The sequence below is a fragment of the Lithobates pipiens genome, unplaced genomic scaffold (genome assembly GCF_037356315.1).
Source record: "Lithobates pipiens isolate NorthernLeopardFrog02 unplaced genomic scaffold, aLitPip1_a1.2 Scaffold_8, whole genome shotgun sequence".
Lineage (NCBI taxonomy): Eukaryota > Metazoa > Chordata > Amphibia > Anura > Ranidae > Lithobates > Lithobates pipiens.
Genome location: NW_027507903.1, coordinates 491,508,148 through 491,525,155, shown reverse-complemented (window position 1 = coordinate 491,525,155; position 17,008 = coordinate 491,508,148). Strand labels below are relative to the sequence as shown.

At 41.6% G+C, this 17,008-nt stretch overlaps 1 protein-coding gene across 1 annotated transcript in view; it reads right to left on the bottom strand.

Annotated features, from left to right (window-relative positions):
- Positions 1 to 17,008, bottom strand: part of ITPR2 (inositol 1,4,5-trisphosphate receptor type 2) — a 482,081-nt gene that overhangs the window by 339,037 nt on the left and 126,036 nt on the right. The window contains exons 6-9 of the mRNA XM_077469087.1: positions 16,038 to 16,136; positions 15,870 to 15,953; positions 8,587 to 8,733; positions 8,190 to 8,285 (exon numbers count right to left, since the gene is read on the bottom strand). Coding sequence (XP_077325213.1) covers positions 8,190 to 8,285; positions 8,587 to 8,733; positions 15,870 to 15,953; positions 16,038 to 16,136 — 426 coding nt within the window. The remainder of the gene's footprint in view (positions 1 to 8,189; positions 8,286 to 8,586; positions 8,734 to 15,869; positions 15,954 to 16,037; positions 16,137 to 17,008) is intronic.

Sequence of the window (17,008 nt, the reverse complement as noted above, 5' to 3'; positions counted from 1 at the left end):
CATTCAACAATTGTGAATGGGTGTGTTGATTCTGTAAATACGTTTACAGAAAGTGGAATTATTGATACGGTAGGATACGGGCAGATTGACAGAAAATCTGATGATTAAAGTATAGCTACAGCCAACCCCTCCCCTCCTTTTTTTTCTAACAGAGCAGGTAAGGGTTAAACCTTCATTTACTTTTTTGGTGTGTGTCCCATTGAAGAGATTTCCCTTCACTTCCTGTCTCACAGATATAATGCATTTGAATGAAGATTGAGACAGCAAAATGACTTTCATATGCCTTCTGTTCAGCCTACCATATACCTGCACCCGACATACCTGTCAATTTAGGACCTGTGGCTGTGTTCATACAGCTGCTGCATTCCCATAGAGTAACAGGCAGCTCCAGCTCATTCACACAGCCAGAGTACGGGTGTGAATGAGCCCTAATTATACTTTAGTCAAATTATTTTTTTACAGTTTTATTTTATTTTTTAACGGCCTTGTGTATGCGTGTGTGAAGAATAGTAAACGTAGTTTACTATTGATTAAGATACATGGAACTAAACCATATTGCAATGAAGACATTGTATGTAATGCACTTCTGCAAAATAAATACAATTTTGTTGGATTGAAAAAAATAAAAACATAGTTTACTATGCTTTAATTATGAATGAACACAGAAGTGATTGGTACTGATCACTCTTTTGTTGATTCAGGTAAGGAAGGGGTCAGTAAATATGACATTTTTGACGCCTATAACCCCAAACAGACCCCCCCCCCCCACCAACACACACATACAATCACATACAATCATACACACACACACACAATCACACACAATCATATACACACACACAATCACATACAATCATACACACAATCACATACAATCATATACACACACACACACACACACACAATCACACACAATCATATACACACACACACACACAAACGCACTCCCCCTTCATCCTGTAACCAATTCCCCTGTTTGCCTGCAGCAGCTGATAGACAATGGAAGGTCGAGAAGAAGAGGCTGTCAGTACTGTGGGGGGGGGGGGGGGGGAACAAAGGAGAATTTGAGCTGCAAGGAAAGGGGATTGTGGGCACATGGAGGGGCGATTGGAGCGACAGGGTGGGGTAAATTCCTGAAACTGATGCCCCCTATGACTTCCCCTGCAGTGGTTGACAGCCTGTGGAAGGGAGAGGAGGAGAAGCCAGTTGTAATTCTGGGGGAGCCACAGGAGGCCTTGCATCAGGGATTGGTACCCCACCACTCCGATCACCACCTTCCTGCCCCACTGCCAGGGAGAACATTTTGTCTGGATTAGGGCATTGAAGCTGAACTCCAGCCTTCTCTTCAGTCTTGCACGGCTCTACAAAAAAAAGTTATGTCTGTCTCAAACAATTAAACAAAATTAATTCAGGTGCATTGTTGCAAGACATACCAATTTTCAGTCAAACTATTACAGCACTGAAAACTGAACCATAGCCTGGCAACTAAGGGGTATTAAAGGTTGGTACTCAAGTGTTTAAAGCTGGATTGGGCTAACATCGCTAGTAAAGAATTTGTAATTCTTTTCAGCCTTTCAATCCATACACTCCTGCCACACAGCACAGCCAAATCCTCAACTTGCACTGCAGTAACAGCACAGCATGATCAAGAATACACTCCCAGCTGCTGATTGGACAATGAACAAAAAGCAGAACACTATAAAGTGATACTAAACACACACTGGGGGTTATTTGCTAAATGAAAATCCACTTTGCACTGCAAGTGCACTTGGAAGTAAAGTCGCTGTAGATCCGAGGGGGACATGTGAGGAAAATAAAAAACAGCATTTTAGCTTGCACATGATTGGATGATAAAATCAGCAGAGCTTCCACTCATTTCAGATCTACCCCTTAGATTTAGAGCTACTGCACTTCCAAGTGCACTTGCAGTGCAAAGTGGATTTGCCTTTCGTAAATAACCCCCACTGTTTAATTTACATTGTCCCTTCCATTTCTGTATGTGGATGATGGCACTGTAATTATTTTAATAAAAAAACACCTAAGTACCTTTTTCCTAATCGATATACAGCTGTCACAGATCTTTCCCAGTCTGTCTGCAGAGAAACATAAGCATGAGGAGTCTTTAGTCCTCTGCTGCTGGTCACAATAGAAAAATACTGCCTTTGGAATACAGAGTAAAAATAAATAAAAAATATCAATAAACTGTTTTAAATTGGCATACAAATATATAATTGAAATCAAATCCTTATTATTTTGTGGAAATAAGATGGTATGGGTAGATTTCTGACAGTCACAGGCTGTGTTAAGCCCCATCCAGCCTGTGTCTTAGAATAAAAGGGAGGTGAAGCCACCATTACTCTACATGTAATATCCCGTCCTCGTGTTTAGCTGGTTAGTGGGCATGGAGGAGGAGGGGGGGGGGAGTGGCTGTCATTTGCCACTGTGGACTGCTCTGATGTGATAGGGAGGAAATGCTCAGCATAGAAACTCACTGAAAACTGAGCATTTGCAAAGTTGTCACCACAGCTGCAAAATCCTTAACTGAATGGGGGACATGAACAGAAGATGGAGATAGAGAGCAGCGGGATCAACCAGGTTTTTTGCAGAATTACAGAAAACAAATCTTCTAATGACTGAGTATGAACAGCATGTAAAACATCATTTATTCATAGGTTTTTATGAGGTGGGTTTAGTGACACTATGGGGGTTATTTACGAAAGGCAAATCCACTTTGCACTGCAAGTGCTCTTGGAAGTGCAGTCACCCTAAATCTAAGGGGTAGATCTGAAATGAGGGGAAGCTCTGCTGATTTTATCATCCAATCATGTGCAAGCTAAAATGCTGTTTTTTATTTTCCTTGCATGTCCCCCTCGGATCTACAGCAACTTTAATTCCAAGTGTATTTTCAGTGCAAAATAGATTTTCCTTTAGTAAATAACCCCCTTTAAGTCATCTTTTTTGCTCACTCTGTTCTCCAGTACAGGCAGCAGGTTCTCTGACAGATGATGTGCATGCAGCTGAAGTCTGATTAGATACATATGTATATGTAAAAAAAAAAAAAAACACATAGAAGAATATATATAGTACATAGTATTTCTTTCATCCAGCTACATCTCTAAAACTATTACATATAATTCTGTAAATCGGTGCTCTTTTGCATAGCTATAAAACAAACTTTTTTCCATAAACATATATCATAATAATTTAAAGCTGAACTCCTGTCACAAAAGCTTTCATTCAAATATATTCCTAAATAGCCATCAAGAATATAAACCCACTTTGTGTGAATTAAACGCCTTTGCAGACCCAGTTATTACCCTGTAAACGTAACAGCGACGCTATCACAGTGCTGTACATAGCCTGTGTATAGAGCAGAGCTGTGGGAGGAGCCCAGCAGCTCCATCCACTAGAGGCTGCTAGCAAATAATTACAAGAGGGGCGGAGACAAGACCAGTCACCCTGCACAAGAAGATAGAGCAGCAGTGAGTGGTCTTTATTACAGGAAGTTCCTGCACAGAGGTAACATTTTGCACTGGATTACTGCACAGATCTGGAAGAAAGCTCATCAAGATTGAGAATGAATAGTTATGCTGCTTGTATTTAGACAATAGTTGCTTATCCCAGAGTTCAGCTTTAAATCCACTTGCATTGCATGTGAAAAAATGTGAGTGGGCTTTGACATAACTAAAATCTGAATCCACATGCCATGCTCTGCTTGTTCCTCAAAGCTGTTGTAAGCTGCACAGCGCACAGACTGCAGTTTGCTCTTTAGCACCCGCTACTCTACAGCCACAGCAACCAGTAAAAAAAGGAGAAAAATGTACAAAACAATGTAGGAAATCCTACATCTAAATAAAACTGATAAAAATACCAACCAAGCTGCTCTCTTTAGTCCTCCCAAGGCCTCCTGCTCTCAAGCTCCCTTGTCACCTACTCCCATGGTCGCCTCCAGGATTTCTCCAGAGCTTCTCCCATCCTTTGAAATGCCCTATCCCAATCTGTCTGACTGTCCCCTAATCTATCCATCTTTGGACGATCCCTGCAAACCCTTCTCTTTAACCACTTCAGCCCTGGAAGATTTTACCCCCTTCCTGACCAGAGCATTTTTTGCAATTTGGCACTGTGTCGCTTTAGCTGACGTGCGACGTGCCCAAATAAAATTAATGCCCTTTTTTTTCCCACAAATAGAGCTTTCTCGGGTGGTATTTAATCACCTCTGCGGTTTTTATTTTTTGCTCTATAAACAAAAAAAAGAACGTAAATTTTGAAGAAAAAAAACAATATTTATTTTTGCTATAATAAATATTACCAAAAAATGTATAAAAAACAAATGTCTTTCTCCGTTTAGGCAGATATGTATTCTTCAACACAAAAACATTGCAAAAAGGGTATATTGATTGGTTTGCGCAAAAGTTAAAGCGTTTAAAAAATAGGGGATAGATTTATGGCATTTTTATTATTTTTTTTTTATTAGTAATGGCGGTGATCTGCGATTTTTATCGTGACTGATTATGGCGGACACATCAGACACTATTTTGGGACCAATGTCATTTATACAGCAATCAGTGCTATAAAAATGCACTGATTACTATGTAATTGACACTGGCAGGGAAGGGGGTTTAACACTAGGGGGCGATCAAGGGGTTAAGTGTGTCCTAACTGTAGGGGGGGTAAGCTACCACTGACATGGCAGTGATCACTGCTCCCGATGACAGGGAACAGTGGAGCTCTGTCTTGCCACAAGGCAGAACAGGGAAATGCCTTGTTTACATAGGCATCTCCCCGCTCTGCCTCTCCACACCGATATCGGGGTCCGCCGGCGTTCATCAAATTCTGGGCACGATAGGCGGCAAATTTAAACGGACGTATAGGTACGCCCATTTGCCTGCCTGTGCCGTTCTGCTGGCGTACATCTGTGTGCGGCGGTTGGCAAGCAGTTAAAGAAGCCTACCCCGCTTTTAACTAATACACTGTTTTACTTTCTCCATCAGCTCATCCCCCGCAGCTATTACCTTTTGTATCAATGGGCTGTCCCTCTTAGATTGTAAGCTCTAATGAGCAGGGCCCTCTGATTCCTCTGACACCAAATTGTATTGTACCTGTAATGTCTGCCTTGATTTTGTTAAGCGCTGCGCAAACTGTTGGCGCTATATAAATCCTGTATAATAATAATAAAAAGGGAAAGGCAGGCACGTCTCAGGAAACCGATGTGAAAACCATAGCAATGGATACATTTATTACTGACTCCGTGAGGAATTGGCTCTGGTTTCATGTCTGGATATAAAGATGCAGCACAGTCAAGCCGCCAGTTTTAAGGCAAACTTTGCATGCAAATGAAAAAGCAACACAAGGCGTAACATTAAGCACTCGGCTTGCCTTGGCCCGGCTCCAGCTACGTCAGGCCCCGGCCAGCATGCTGAGACAACACTTTGCAATTTGGGTGACATTAAAAAACTTTCCACGTTTCTCAAGAGATGGCAATAAAACAGATCCTTTAGGAGCTCAAAGATCAGGGATGCTTTAATAATATACTGTAATGTTCCTCATGTCCACAGCATCGCTTACCATGCTAACAGTGACTCTGCTACAAAAAAAAATATTTTTTATTTCCTATTTTTTACCTAAAAGTAGATTATGTAGAGCGGGTGTCAGCAACCCATAGATCACAATCTAGCAGTAGATCTCAACCAGGTGACTAGTAGATCAGGGTCTGGGCTTGCTGACCAGCCATCCCAGTGCCCTGCTATCTTATACAGTACAGCAAACAAGGGGTTACAGCAGGCAGCGTTGTGCTGCTTCCTCACCACCTTGGCCCCGCAGAAGCATGCAGTTGCAAGGGGCTTGCAAAGTGGACCTATTTACTTGAATAGATGATGATTGGCAGGCGGTAGCACCCACCAAAAGCAACAGGGGGTTTAATTCCTGCTGCAGTATGTGTACATCTTTGACTGCTGCCTCAGCAGCTAAAGGGGGTAGGGATTGGGGGCAGTAAAACTGAGACTCAACCTCAGAGTTTTACCACACCCCAACTTTACGCGTGAACGAGCCCTAAGGGTGCTGCTGCCGAACGCAACTAGAGCAGCAGGCACTGCTGCTCCTCTGAAAAGTCATCCGAGTGTGTTTGACAGGTGGTAAGGAGATGATATGTTGCCTCCTCACTGCCTGATTTAAATCCGTGATTGCTGTGCAATGCATGCAATTGCAACACAGTAGTACGGCAATTAGAGATTTAAATCAGGAGTGAGGAGCTAACACTGTGCCTGGTGATCTTTGACTTCTCCCATGTTGTACAGGTAGATCTCCACCTCTGTAAGGTTGCCTACCCCGATGTAGATTTTATACATATATATATATATATATATATATACATATATATATATATATATATATATATATATATATATATATATATATATAGTAATATGTGGGATGTTTAGCTCAATGGTAGATATGCTTCTTTTACAGTGAGTCCACGGCAGTTGGCACTATAATTAAGGGCCTGGTAGCCCACTTTTATTAAGAAATGAACAGTATTTACAGCATATGACTTCCCAAATAGGGGGTTTCAGCTTCAGCAGGCACAGCTAGAAAATCAGCCTTGATTGCAGTACCTTGCTGCAAGGTCCCACTCCTGGCTTCCAAATATGGTTTTCCAGCCCCCCTGGGTTTGCTCACTCTCCAAGACTTTCAGACCCCCTAGACTCACCAGCTGCCTCAGCTTTCCCAGCCTCCCAGAACCTCTTTTGGTCTCCTAGGTCCTTATAGCTGTCCTCACCTTTCCAGTCCTTCAGGCAAGAAGTCCCCTTTACCACAGAAACAACTAGGTCTTCCAGCCCTGATCTGGACTTAACAAATCCAGAGAAAGCTTAAAAGTTTTCTCTGCTCACAAAACTTCTGCTGGAGCTTCTAAAACTTTTTATACCAATTTATACAGAGACGGGGACTATCACTATATATACTATATTATATATATATATATATATTATATATACACATACACACACACACATACGTGCACACACACACACATGCACACACACAATATTCCCATTGCATACCACACTGGGATGAACCCAGTAGCTGAAGTTTAATCTGCCTATATTTTGTATTTTTCCATCCTTTCCCCACCATCAACATGTTAATGAAATTATTCAATAAACATTTTTGACCCAGTAACATCATTACTGGGTCCCTGCGCTTCTTTGTGCAATACACGCACATCATGGCTGGTGGGAGGGGCTAGCAGATTATTGAACATAGTTTCCTAAAAAAACAACACAGCACTTTGCACCAATGGTGCAAGCAGTGGGACAGCTCTTGGGAGGTGTTTAGCACAATATCATATTGATGCATGGATATCAGTCTTGAGAAGTAGGCATTCCTAGGCAGGCTGCTGTTGACTGCCTAGGTACCCTTGGCAACTCCCACATGTGATGCTGAACCTCTATGATTGAAAGAACTGAAAGTAACAGAGCGGGCCAGGGACAGTAATACTGAGGATAAAAGGGCTAGAATATCATATTGATGCATGAATATCAGTCTTAGGGAGTATGCATTCCTAGGCAGGCTGCCATTGGACATCTTCCAGCCAGGAAATAAGGCAGGCTCCAAATGACTTGCTGCAAATTCTAATGCACATTATGAGAAGCTCACAGTGTGCAGTCAAATTAGAATAAACAATTTCAGTATAAGAGAGGAGTCTGTATAACTGTGCAAGATACCATCCTGCATCTCCATCTCCTCCAATCAGAGAATTCTTTGCATTCATTCAATCAGGAAATGCAGAGCATTTTATAAATGGTCCCCATATCGAGCAGCTGTCATCCTGAGTTCAGAATGCAGTAAGCCAGTTGGTCAGCATAGGACCAGGAAACAAGTAGAGATCACTGGAGTAGCTGTATCTGATTTCCAGCTTCCAGGGACATCAGCCAGGTATGTTACATACACAATTACATTGGTCCAAGCTGGATCTATGTAACTATGTATGAATATCCATACCTGGATTTCTTCTTTAACTTTCTGTCTGTGACCCACGTTGGGAAGACAGGGTGTCACTGGAGTAAGGGGAAATATCCTTGGTGGGTACACAGATAGCGATTAAGACCAGACAGAGAATTTATGCCTTCTACGCTAACCAAAAATAAAAAGAGTTCTGGATTGAGCTGGGCTTTAATAAATGTCTCACTCACCTCTGCAGCCAGGTAATTTCCAGTAGCCAAGTGCTTAAACCTGAAAAGACTGTTCCACTGGCCGGCTCCTCCTCGGCATGGATCGTGATGCACGACCTGCAAGATCAGAAATTATAATTGTCAATACAAGACAAGGAAAGACACAGGCAACCCAATGAAGACTAGCTATTAATATGTGGAATACTCATTTTCTGCAGCTTTCATCTAGAATGTTTCTCCTTTTCAGGTACGAAAATAAAAAACGTTGTTTGTTGTGGGTCACATAGTCACTCCGACTGCACACGTTTTAATTTTTTATTTTTTTATCTACCCTGCAATGTTACTTCTTGGACCCAACTCCCTATCCATGTCAGCACTCTAAGTATGGCAATAAATAAAAAAAAAAAGATAGAATTACCTCAATTTCCCATAAGGCCTTGGAGCTGGTTGCCGATGTGGCAGACTGGCGTAAGGTGGTACGGAGAAAGATATGTTGCTTTTTTTCATATTCGTCACAGGTCAGAAATTTTTCTTGTTCTGCATGAAAGAGTCTAACCACGTCGCCCTGTGAAAATAACACATTGCACTAGTTACATTACAAAGGCTTCCTTAACCCCCCTCATGTCTAGGCTGCACTGTTAATTTGGCTAAAAACACCTCCCCCTTTGTCATCTACATAGCATGGGGGGGAGGCATTCTGTAGTTCATGGAAGGAAACTAGAAAGGCTAATAACACTGAGATTTCAGTTGAGTGCACATGAACTCTTGGTTTGATTAGGTGCTTCGGAGGCCAGAGGAGAGCTATGGGGTCTTATAGACCTCAGCTCTTTCCTTATAGAGGACCTGTCATGGCTCATGGTACAGTACCTTGAAAAAGTATTCATACCCTTTGAAATTTTCCACATTTTGTCATGGTACAACCAAAAATGTAAATGTATTTTATTGAGGTTTTATATGATAGACCAACACAAAGTGGCACATAATTGTGAAGTGGAAGGAAAATTATAAATGTTTTTCAAATTTGTTTACAAATAAATATCTGAAACGCATGGCATGCATTTGTATTCAGCCCCCTTTACTCTGATACCCCTAACTAAAATCTAGTAGAACCAAGTGCCTTCAGAAGTCACCTAATTAGTAAATAAAGTCCACCTGTCTGTAATTTAATCTCAGTATAAATACAGCTGTTCCGTGAAGCTCTCAGTGATTTGTTAGAAAACCTTTGTGATCAAAGAGCATCATGAAGGCCAAGGAACATGCCAGAAAAGTCAGGGATAACATTGTGGAGAAGTATAAAGCAGGGTTAGGTCATTAAAAAATATCTCAAGCTTTGAACATTATTATTATTATACAGGTTTTATATAGTGCCAACAGTTTGCGCATCTCACAGAGCATTGTTCAATCCATCATCCGAAAATGGAAATAGTAAGTCGCAACTGCAAACCTACCAAGACATGGCCGTCCACCTAAACTGACAGGCCAGGTAAGGAGAGCACTAATCAGAGAAGAAGCCAAGAGGCCCATGGTAACTCTAGAGGAGCTGCAGAGATCCACAGCTCAGGTCGGAGAATCTGTCCGCAGAACAACTATTATGCCACGTACACACGACCAGACTTTTCAACATCAAAAGTAAGACGGAACAATTCCGGCAGACCATTCAATCGTGTGTGGGCTGCAGCGGACTTTTGATTTGCAAAAGTCTGACAGACTTTAGAAATGGAACATGTTTCAAATTTTTCCGCCAGACAAAAACCGACGCGAGGGCAGCTATTGGCTACTGGCTAAGAACTTTCTTATTCTAGTCCAGTCGTACGTCATCACGTTCAAATCCGTCGGACTTTGGTGTGATTGTGTGTGGCCAAGTCCGTTCATTCGGAAAGTCCGTCAGAACTCTGTCAGAACTCCGTCAGAACTCCGTCGAAAGTCTGTCGGACCTTGTCCCTCGAAAAGTCCGGTCGTGTGTACGTGGCATTAGTTGTACACTCCACAAATCTGGCCTTTATGGAAGAGTGCCAAGAAGAAAGACATTGTTGAAAGAAAGTCATAAGTAGTCTCGTTTGCAGTTTGTGAGAAGCAATGTGGGGGGGCACAGCAAACATGTGGAAGAAGGTGCTCTGGTCAGATGAGACCAAAATTTAACCTTTTGGCCTAAAAGCAAAATGCTATGTGTGGCAGAAAACTAACACTGCACATCAAATTGAACACCATCATGTTGTGGGGGTGCTTTTCTTCAGCAGGGACAGGGGCGCTGGTCAGAGTTGATGGGGAGATGGATGGAGCCAAATACAGGCAATCTTATGCCGCATACACACGATCAAATTGCCCGGCGTACTTAGTCCGCCGGACCGGATTTCAGCTGACTTTTTCAGCGTATTAGGATTAGGGTTTCAGCAGACAATACGTTCGTGAGTATGCTAGTCCGGCAGACTAAGAATGACGCATGCTCAGAAGCAAGTACGAAAAGGAAGCTATTGGCTACTGGCTATTGAACTTCCTTTTTCTAGTTCCGTCGTACGTGCTGTACGTCATCGCGCTAGCAATCGCCGGACTTTCCATGTGTCCGTGTGTGGCCAAGTCCATTCGGTAGAAAGTCCGCTGGACTATCCGCCGGATTGTTTGCCGGACTAAGTACGCCGGACAATTTGATCGTGTGTACGCGGCATAAGAAGAAAACCTGTTAGAGTCTGCAAAAGATTTGAGACTGGGTTATAAGTTCGCCTTACAGCAGGACAACAACCCTAAACATACAGCCAGAGCTACAATGGAATGGTTTATGTCAAAGCATTTTCATGTGTTAGAATGGCCCAGTCAAAGTCCAGACCTAAATCCATTTGAGAATCTGTGGCAAGACTTGAAAATTTCTGTTCACAGACACTCTCCATCCAATCTGACAGAGCTTGAGCTATTTTGCAAAAAAGAATGGGCAAAAATTTCACTCTCTAGATGTGCAAAGCTGGTAGAGACACCCACAAAAAGACTTGCAGTTGAAATTGCAGCGAAAGGTGGTTCTACAAAGCATTGACTCAGGGGGGCTGAATATAAATGCAACAAACACTTTTCAGATATTTATTTGTAAAAAATTTTGAAAATAATTTATCATTTTCCTTCCACTTCACAATTATGTGCCACTTTGTCCATCACATAAAATCCTAATAAAATACATTTATGTTTTTGGTTGTAACATGAAAAAATTTGGAAAATTTCAAGGAGTATGACTATGAATACTTTTTCGAGGCACTGAATCACAAGGGATGTTGTTCATCCATTGTGATGGCAATAAAGCTGATCAAAAAAAAAAGGAACAGTAAAAAAAAAAAATCTAAATAAATAATAAAATAAACAAGTTTAAAGCACCCCACACCCCCTGTGCATAGGAGAAAGCGGACATGTGTCACGTGTATATACATAAATTGCAGTCACACCACACATGTGAGGTATCACCACAAACGTCATCGCGCGAGAAATAATTCTGGGGCCAGACTTCCTTTCTAACTCTAAACTGGTAACCTGTAAGGGCTTTTCAAACATTGCCTATGGATAATTTAATGTACCGTAGTTTGTCGCTGTTCCACGGGCATGCCCAACTTCATAACGTGACGTGTTTGGTATCTATTTACTCAGCATATCATCTTTTATATTTTACCAAAAAAATCAGTTACTATATTGCATTTGTGCTCCCTAAAATTCAATAAGGTGTATATTTTCCAAAAGATTTCCTTTTGAAAGCTACTTAAAAAATATATAATGTTTGGGGGTTCTAAGTAATTGTCTATGTATGAGAGAAATGTCAGAATTTGGCTGAATGTCAAGAAATGTCAGAAATGCCAGAACTGGCCTGGGGATAAAGTGCTTAACAAACAGCATGCAACATCACTCATAACAATACTCATGAGCCTCTTGCACGCTTCAGCTTGAAAAAGCTCAGTACAGCTTTTTTTTTTTACTGATCTGATGTACACACAGGCACTTAAACAAGCGCTGCGTATTCTCGTGTAAAAAACAAAAAAAATAGAAAACTCTGTGTTCCAGGTCACTATTTTGTGCCGGTGCACGCAAATACGTGCATCTGCGCACAAATGAGCATAAATATGAATGAATTTTCCCTAGAAATGTATTGCGCGAGTGAATGCGTGAACACGCATATACGTGCTAATACGCACATATATATGCGCAAATATGTGCAAAACAAACAGATGGAATTATGTGAAAAAAAACGGATGCTCAAACATCAATACCGTGTGCAAGAGGCCTTAGGCTAAGTTCACACTGGCATTAAAAGCAGGCGTTTGAGGGGTGTTAAAAATGCCCCTCAAACACCTATGCAAATGATACAATGGACAGCACACAGTGTTGTTCACATTATAAAAACATGCAACGTTAGCGTCGCTTCGCTTCAAAATTGAAGGCTCATGTCGAGTCAGGAGACGTTTAAAGCCTTTCAACATCCCCCATTCAAGTCTATGATAATGATTAGCAAAAGCTCTGGCAGGTGTTTGCGGTGTGATTATGGGTTGTTAAGAATAGTTTATTTCCTGTTATGGAATAGGCGTTTGTGGATTGTTTTTAATGCATCTTAACGCTCAACAAACACTTCAAAACTGTGCATAGGGCGCTTGGGGAGTGTTTTTAACTCGTTATTAACGCTAGGAAAATGCCAGTCTAACGCCCATACCAAAGCTCATTGACGCCAGTCTAATGCCCATACTAAAGCTCATTGACAGCAGTCTAACACCCATACTAAAGCTCACTGATGCCATTCTAACACCCATACTAAAGCTCATTGACACCAGTCTAAAACCCATACTAAAGCACATTGACGCCAGTCTAATGCCCATACTAAAGCTCATTGACACCAGTCTAACGCCTATACTAAATGTTATTGATGCCAGTCTAATGCCCATACTAAAGCTCATTGACACCAGTCTAAAACCCATACTAAAGCACATTGACGCCAGTCTAACGCCCATACTAAAGCTCATTGACGCCAGTCTAACGCCCATACTAAAGCTCATTGACGCCAGTCTAACGCCTATACTAAAGGTTATTGATGCCAGTCTAATGCCCATACTAAAGCTCATTGATGCCAGTCTAATGACAATACTAAAGCTCATTGACACCAGTCTAACGCCCATACTAACGTTACATGAGCATTTGTTAAGCGTTAGAAATTTAGTCAAGGGAGAACAAGCCCTAAAAGAGCAGTGCAAAAATTGAATACAAAAATCAAAGTGGTCCAAGGGTCTCATTAAACTTCTATTTCTCCTGTAGCAGGGCTCCTCTCTGGAGGATCTGGCTGAGCCCTGTTTATTTAGCATTGCGCTCCTTCTCCGAGACTCTACAGTTTACACTTTGGTGACATGGTTGCTGTGGCAACTCCATTACTCACGGAGACGCCCTGCACATTCTTTTCATGTTGCAAGCTGCAGGTAGATTTCATAATCACAACACTGACAGAGAAATGACAAGCACGGTGATAAGGAGATTGTCTAAAGATAGTGATTTTCTCATTCCTAGAGACCGCTTCAGTGATTTGTGGTCAACGTGTCTATTTTCATGTACAGTTTAATGAATGGTTCTCTGAGTGAGCAGATTACAGAGATCCTACCATAAGCCCAGCCTAAAGCAAATCGACCTTTTAGGGACCTTGTTCAACTGATAATGCTGTCCAGAAAACACTGCCGCTGAGCCAAAGTCCATTCAGTCCACCTTAACCCATTTATTACCGGAGTTTAATGACACTCAGGACAAATTTAGCAGCGGTGGAATGTGCTGGCTTACTTGACAATACCTCTATGACTAAATTTCACTTCCTAAATAATTGATACATAGTTATTTGAGGGGGGTACTTATACATACTGTACATCCAAGCGAAGGGCCATGTTTGCACACTGTCTGCCTTTGTACCTGCATGGCTGTGAGACTGGGACCAGCTGTGTCCGTGCAGCCGCAGCTTCCCAACAGACATGATGAATGTGACTGCCTGCATGCGGATGCATGGAACACCTATAGCATGGAGGTACGCTTAAGTACACCCATGTAAACAGGGCCTTATTTGGTAACATGCAACAATGCACCTTAGTTTACCTTTTCAGAAACAATGTGCAGGTGAACTAACACCGTACCCTTACCCTCCATTCCCTAGTCCCTACTGTACTTACCTCCATGGGTACTGAGATGTGGTCCTGGGATTTGAAATCCCGGCCCTCTTCCTCTTCTGTGATGGATCAAAGCGAATCTCTCCTGGCACTGATCAGAATCAGAATCACTCTGATCCATCTCAGAAAAACTGCACAGACAAAAGATTTCAAATCCCAAGACCATTACTTAGGCTGCATGAGTACTGAAAGCTCAGCACCCACAGAGGTAAGTAAAGCAAGGACCAGGGCTGCGGAGGGCGCACGATGTTATTTCACCTCATTTTTCTGTAAGGCTTCATTCACACTTGCGTAACTTGTCATGCAACTTTGGACACTAAAGTCACATGACAAGTCTCACCCCATGTTTTCCAAAGACAACTGTTCAAATATGTGCAACCTAAACTTGCAGCAACTTTAAAAAGGTTCCTGCACTACTTTGTTCCAAAGTCTGCAATGTAAACCCTCAAACATTGCATGAAAGTCACACCTGAATGTTATACATTCAACAGTTGTGCAACAGTTGCCCATTACCACTAGTCAAAGCCAAAGTCTCATCCAAGTCACACCCATCCAAAGTTGCATTCAAGTTGCACCAAAGTTGCTCAACAAGTGTGAATGAAGCCTTAAGTCCCATACACACTATCAGCTTTACCTCATTTACTAAGCTCTGGAGTAACTGCACTTGCAGAATACAACTGAACTATGTAAAGTGCACAGTCTTTTTGCTATTAGTAAATCAACCCCTAAGTGTGCTGGTGTGATGCAATGCAGTACCATTCAATATGAATGGCACACCAAGGCACCTTCCAGCATGAGTGCTGCAAAAAAAAAAAAAAATTGCATGCGATGCATATCTATAAAAAGTGCATCGGGGCACCACAGTGCTGCAAAAAAAGAGGACATGCAATGTATATCTATCAAAAGTGCATCGGGCACTACTCAGAATGAATAGTATTGCACCAGCACACTAAACGTGCATTGGTGCATCCATTTGTTCTTGCAGTGTCAGAACATTTGTTGCTATGCTATTTTGAATAAATGGCATGCATTACATCATGTTATCCCACTTAACATGGATGGCGTTTATGTGCACATTACCGCAGAAATAAAGTGTGAACTAGCCTGAGGCTTTTATTTGGCACAGTGGGGGAGATTTACCAGAACTGGAGCACTCGGAATCTGTAACTGTGCATAGTAGCCAATGAAAGCTGAGCCAGCTGGCACCGGCTTGTTTGTAAACAAAGCCATGTGATCAAAATGATTGGCTCTGACTGATCACACAATCTGTAATCCTGCTAATTAGTTCCCGATCATTATATCTGACAGAGCAGCTGTCGGGTACCACGCTGTCACAGAACTAGCAGCCACTTTAAGATTTCTGTTATAAAACTATTTACATATGTGTCTGCTTCTTTTTACTGCAGGAAAAGAGCATGTGAGAACAGGTCTAAAGGGGGAGGGGCTACTTGATGATGTTGTAATGTTCTATTTCAATATCACAAATTCCAGGGATTTCCCTCCAAAGGAACACTCCTGATTTTATTTTTAGCTGTTAAAAACTCACCCCTTTCAGAACATCTTCCCGATAGTCGCTGTACTTCATAAACAATGTAACTTTCCAGCTTGTGTTACAATTAACAGCATTCACCTGAAACAAACATACAATGATTTTAATACTGTATGTATACAAAGCACATCTAATTGTGATGACTTCAGAATGGGATTAGATTACCTCCTTACAGCCGGGGTTATCCAGAAGTTCTATATTACTGGCGTGAAGAGGCTGCCCAGCGTTCACCGGCATCAGAACTACCTTATCGCCTACGACCACCTACACATCAGACAAGGAGAGAATCAGAAGAGAAATTAAAGTAGAACTAAACTTAAAGAGTAACTCTACTTTTGTTGAGAAAAAAAAGCATTCCCCTCTGGGCGTTCTATGTACATTGCAATTCCTAATTTTTTGTTATTCTGAAGAAATAGCTGTTTGTCTGTGTCCATATTCAAAATGAATGGGAATGAGAGTGATTTCATAATTATCAATAAGCTGCTGCACCTGCAGTGTTGCAATGAGGAAAGTGTCAGGGTTTGCATCCCTTTAGACGTGTTTTCCCTTTGGGAGTATCTCACAAAAAAAAACAATTTTTGTCACAGGGGATGCCTAAAACTGGACTTATAGTATATTAATGCAGACTTTTGGGAACATCAGTAAGCCAGTCACACAAGCAGGAATGTTTCTGGGGGTTGTTCTGTATACCATCTGAGTACAGAACTCCTCCAGGTAGCGATATTGCATTGCATTTTACAGAAAATTACAGTGCTGCAGTCTGAAAAGGAAATGGTAATTTTGAATAACATTCAATTAAAATATGATTTGTGATGAAATTGTATAAACTATATTATTTTTTCATATGCAATTTTTTCCCAACGAAAGTGGAGTTACCCTTTCTGTAGTAAAAAAACAACCAGAAGCAGGCAGCTCTTTATTGCGGAAGAGGCATATAGGGGTTGATTTACTAAAGGCCAATAGGCTGTGTACTTAGCAAAGTGCAATTGCACTCTGCAAGTGCATTTGTGCCAGAGCTTAGTAAATGAGGTGAAGCTCCACTTTGCAAAGAACACCCAATCACATGCAAGGAAAATGAAAAAAAAAAAACAGCATTTTTGCTCACACATGATTGGATGATGAAAGTCAGCAGAGCT